At 41.5% G+C, this 4,533-nt stretch overlaps 1 protein-coding gene across 1 annotated transcript in view; it reads right to left on the bottom strand.

The window, feature by feature from the left end:
• nkain2 (sodium/potassium transporting ATPase interacting 2) overlaps positions 1-3,134 on the bottom strand; it is a 92,932-nt gene extending 89,798 nt beyond the window's left edge. Inside the window, exon 1 of the mRNA XM_005725078.2 lies at positions 1,501-3,134. Within this exon, the coding sequence (XP_005725135.1) occupies positions 1,501-1,554 (54 nt within the window). The 5' untranslated portion in view covers positions 1,555-3,134. The remainder of the gene's footprint in view (positions 1-1,500) is intronic.
• Positions 3,135-4,533: the final 1,399 nt, after the last annotated feature.

Genomic DNA, 4,533 nt, shown 5'->3' with positions numbered 1-4,533 from the left:
TTGGGGAAATTAGTTGAAAATTAACAAGTTAACTTTTTCAAGATTTTGATCGAGTCTTCACTTCTACAGTTGCACTACTGGGTCAAAACATTGCCTTTGGTTTCAAAAGTGGCATCAAGTATCGATTCGAATATTGTCTTGGGCATCGGTATTGATATTGAAATTCTATTATCGAGTCAACCCTAGTACAAATTGGTATTGGAACGTACAGCCAGGTCCTACTAGAAATTCCTGTTTCGCTTGGAAATTCACAATAAATACCTTTAAGCTGCCAAGAGTAACACAGATGCCGTAGGTACAAGAGATGCTTGCAATAACACCAAGTGGAAAAATGTTTACATATCGCTCAACTTTATTGAAAGAGATGCGATGCAAACAGTGGAACGGCCTTACCGAAGAAACAACAGCCTATATTTATATTTCCTATAGTATCCTCTTAACTAAGGTTGGGCAAATAGACTGTATTCTTGTACACACACACACAGATATAAAACTACGAAATGATAAAAGACAAAATAAAATGCAAAAGCTGGGTTTCCACAGGTAGTTTACAGGAGATTTATGTGTAGTGACTTTATATAGTGGTATACAGAAACCAAGGTGGCAACAAGCTTGTCACAAACTAACCAAAACAAGGCTAAAAAAGCCTGAAAATCTAATCAAATTTAATTTAAAAAAACAAAACAAAAAACGTTAACTGAATTCCAACAATGTTTATTCACATGCTACCTAAAAAAAATGTTATCCACTTTGCCTGTTTAATAAGAAATGTCATGATCTACCAGCAGGTCACCCACATTAAACCATTTGGCAGCTCTTGCTGCTTCATTACATCGTTCTGCTCCTGGGAAAAATTTTCCTCATATTATGCAGAAGCTACAAGACAGAACTAATAAAACTGTTTGTGCTGCTCCTCACACTTCCTCACATGTATGCACACATACACACCTACAGACCATCCCTCCTCCCAGTTGTCTTGCCTGGCACCAGTTTCCACTGACACAGATGGTGTAAAAGAGAGATACACCGGGAGACAGACAGACACAGAATGGCAGCGTCTGATGCTGCAACCTTATAATGGGTCTTTACCTTCTTTGCTTTACATGTACCTGCTTCATATATCTATCCATCTGCCATCCACCCATACCTCGTTTCTCTACAGTGCCTCCATCTATCACTCTCCACCTCCATCAATCCCTCTATATGGACTCTTAGTACAGCCTCAGAGCTCCAGGCAACAGTATTCATCTATTCAGTCCTCATATTCGTCATTCAACATCATTCCTTGTATCATGACCTTTTATTAACTTCTGAAATGTGACCTTTGAGTAATCCATCTCTCCCTCTCTCCAGCCACCCACCTCTCCTCCTGCTCCACCTCCAGATAAAGATGCCTTTTTTTCTTCTTTTCCATCAGAACCTGTCTGTTTGTGGAGCTTTTCAAAGATTTAACCCAGACTTTCCTCCCCTTACAGGATCAATAGTAACGTAAACACTCACCAGCTGCATGCCACAGATGAAGGCCAAGGTGCACCTGCCACTGCAGCACCCCATGATGTCCTCCTGGCTCTCTCTGGAGGTCCACGTGGAGCAGAAACTCCCCAAGATCTCTCCTTCAAAATCCAAAAGCTCCCAAAGGGCCGTCTGGCTGGCCTCCAGCCCAGGTAGAAGCCCTCCCTTCTCGGGCTCAGAGGACAGGGTACCAGCTCCCCCCTTGTACTCTCTGGAGCTGAAGGGAATGAAAGGCAACTACTTAAGCCCGTAACAGTACGTCCTTTGGGGAGGGGGATGATTCAAGTCCACAGAGCTGGATATGTAGATAAACCCTCTCCAAGCCTCAGCAACTGAGGGCACTTTAGTAGCCTGCTAAATCAGCTGCATTTCAATACATGTGACACAAACGAAGTCAGATCCAGCTCCTTCATTCATTCATCCAGCAGAGGTTACAGCGACTTTCCAGTGATTTCTACACAGTTTGCACTTGTCCAGACATCACCTGCGATCACCTCGATTAGTCGCATCATCATCACCATCATCATCACAACGCTGAGCACACTGGAAGTGACACAGTCCAGCACACCAGCAGCAGCCACTTAAAGACACTGAAGGGCTGGGGGGGGGGAAAGAGAGACGGTGAGATTAGATGGATGTATTCCCCTCCAGATTAAATCCCTCGTTTAGTAATCCGATTAAGAGCCACTTGCATTCGTGTGAGTGAAACAGCCTAATTTGTTGTAGGGTGGAGAAAACAAGCGAAAGTGGTCCCTGCCTCTTTTCACACAGGCGAGCTCCTCTCCTCTCAGGGGAAGTAACGGACATGTAGCGGCAACATCCTTCACCAAAAACCGCGTTTTATTTATTTATATATTTATTTCAAATCTCCAACACTTAGGTCCCAAACCTGTCTTGTATCTTCCGATAGCTGTGGTGTTTTATCCAGTGAGAAAACGGTCATTGATAAAAATGTTGTGAGGTGTCAACAGCCGCTGGAAGCTGATTTCGGGGGGGTTTTTTTTGGCTAATGAGTCCTCCTCCTCCTTCGGTTCATCTCCCCATCAGATCCATGGCACAACTGCTGTCTTGTCAAGCCCGTCAGCCGATGGTTGTTTCAGTCGGTGCTGTCTCCGTTACTGCCAACGCGTTTATACAATGTTTTTTTTTTAAACAAAAACAAAAACAAGAAAACAGAAGAGCATGTCCAAATTTCATACACAGAGGGAAGGGGTAAATTTTCAGGTCGAGGTAAGTCTCCAAACGTAAAGCATAGTGTGTGGTGTGAGCGGGAAAAAAACGGCTAAGTTTAGTTGGTCGTCTCGGGGTTGTCTTCAAGGAGTGAACAGGGGAGACAATGAGGACCGGGATGGACCAACGGACCGAGAGAGACAGCCGAGAGAGGAGCGTCTCCCGCCTGCCATCTGTCAAGTCAAATACCTCGGTACAGTGGTGCTGTTCCGGTGGGGATTTTCAAAGTAAAAGTGGACATAATTGGCAAAACTTTCACTTGCCATTAATTAAGTACACGTAGTTATTACCAGGTTGGCCTCTCTCTTGCTTTTAGTACTGCCTTAATTCTCCACAGATTCAAAAAGGTGCTGAAAACATTCCTCAGATTGGGTCTGGATTGACATGATAGCATCACAGACCTGCTGCACATCCATGATTTGAAGCTGCAGTTTGAAATGATTTGAGCTTAGTGGCATGATGATTTGTCCTGTTGGAAGCAGCCATCAAGAGATGGGTGCACTGTGGTCATCAAGGGATGGGCCTGGTCGGAGACAAATACTTACTTACAATACTTAAGATGGTCAGTTAATTTAAGTTACTTTAAATCATCTTTCTAACAAATGGCGCAATGATCAAAAAAGCAAAAGCACAGTATAAATGCAAACAGCATAGCAAATATCAGACTACACTGGTAACAGTTTAAGTGTAGCAAACAGCGCAAAGCAAACAGTATCTTAGTGTGTGCTAAGTGATGTAAGAGTGCAGGGTTCAGTTTAAACTGTTTACTGTCTGTCCTTCACATTACCTATTCCCAACCTTTAACCTGCATACTCAGCAGTTTACAGAGTGCATCACAGTTACACTAGACATGAAAGTGTTTTTACTTTAAAGCAGGTGGAGTACCACGCTGCTATCAGGGCTAATAGCACTTTATAATATTCTCTATAATTTTATGTATTTTCTGATGTAATTATATTTACCTGCAAATACTTACCAGTATATACACTAAAATAAGTAGGTAACGTATCAAGTATTTCCAAGAAAGAGCAAATAATGATACTGCAAGTAATTTCAAAGAGTGAATAACATCTGGCTAATTTAGTATAAAAACAAATTTCCCCATCTTGTATTGTAAATATGCTGTCTTTATAGGGGCCGGCTGTATTATGCAGTGGCTTAACTTTGCTTTTATTTGCATATTTATTGTACATCATACTGATGTGCATCATGGATGTTGCACTATTCAACTGACCTTTTATATCACATATAAAATGTTGTAAGGACTGATCTTCCTTTCCTCCTTATAAGGATATAAAAAATAAACATCAGCATGCATTGGGCATAGGTATAGGACCATTTGATCTTATAAAGACAGATCCAAGTGAGATTTGATTTTCTTCTGTCACAACAGTTCAACAGCTGTGGGAGAAAGAAAACAAAAAAAGAAACAAAAAAAATAAAGTCCCTTAAAATGCAATGTATTAATTATTACCCCCCCCCCTATTCTAGTGAATATACTGCTAAGTATTTGTAGGTAAATTTTTAAAAAATGGGATAGTTTGTGCAGTGGCCTGCAAGAACTTTTTTCAGCAATTTTACACATTCATCATGTAGAAAAACTGAGATATGCTGTTGAAGCTGCACTTCTTTACCCTACATTAAGGTACCTTATTAAATGTGCAGTTAAACGCCTTTACGCTGACAGAAAGCGGAGTTTCACTCGTCTTGCATGCTTAAGATCAAAGGGGGCTGCGTGTGACCTTTTTAAAATGACTTTGACTTCCCTGCCCTACGATAACAGGGATGATA

Source organism: Pundamilia nyererei, unplaced genomic scaffold (assembly GCF_000239375.1).
Source record: "Pundamilia nyererei isolate P.nyererei 1_Seehausen unplaced genomic scaffold, PunNye1.0 scaffold00013, whole genome shotgun sequence".
Lineage (NCBI taxonomy): Eukaryota > Metazoa > Chordata > Actinopteri > Cichliformes > Cichlidae > Pundamilia > Pundamilia nyererei.
Note: the sequence above shows the minus strand (reverse complement) of the source record. Positions and strands in the feature narration are given on the sequence as shown.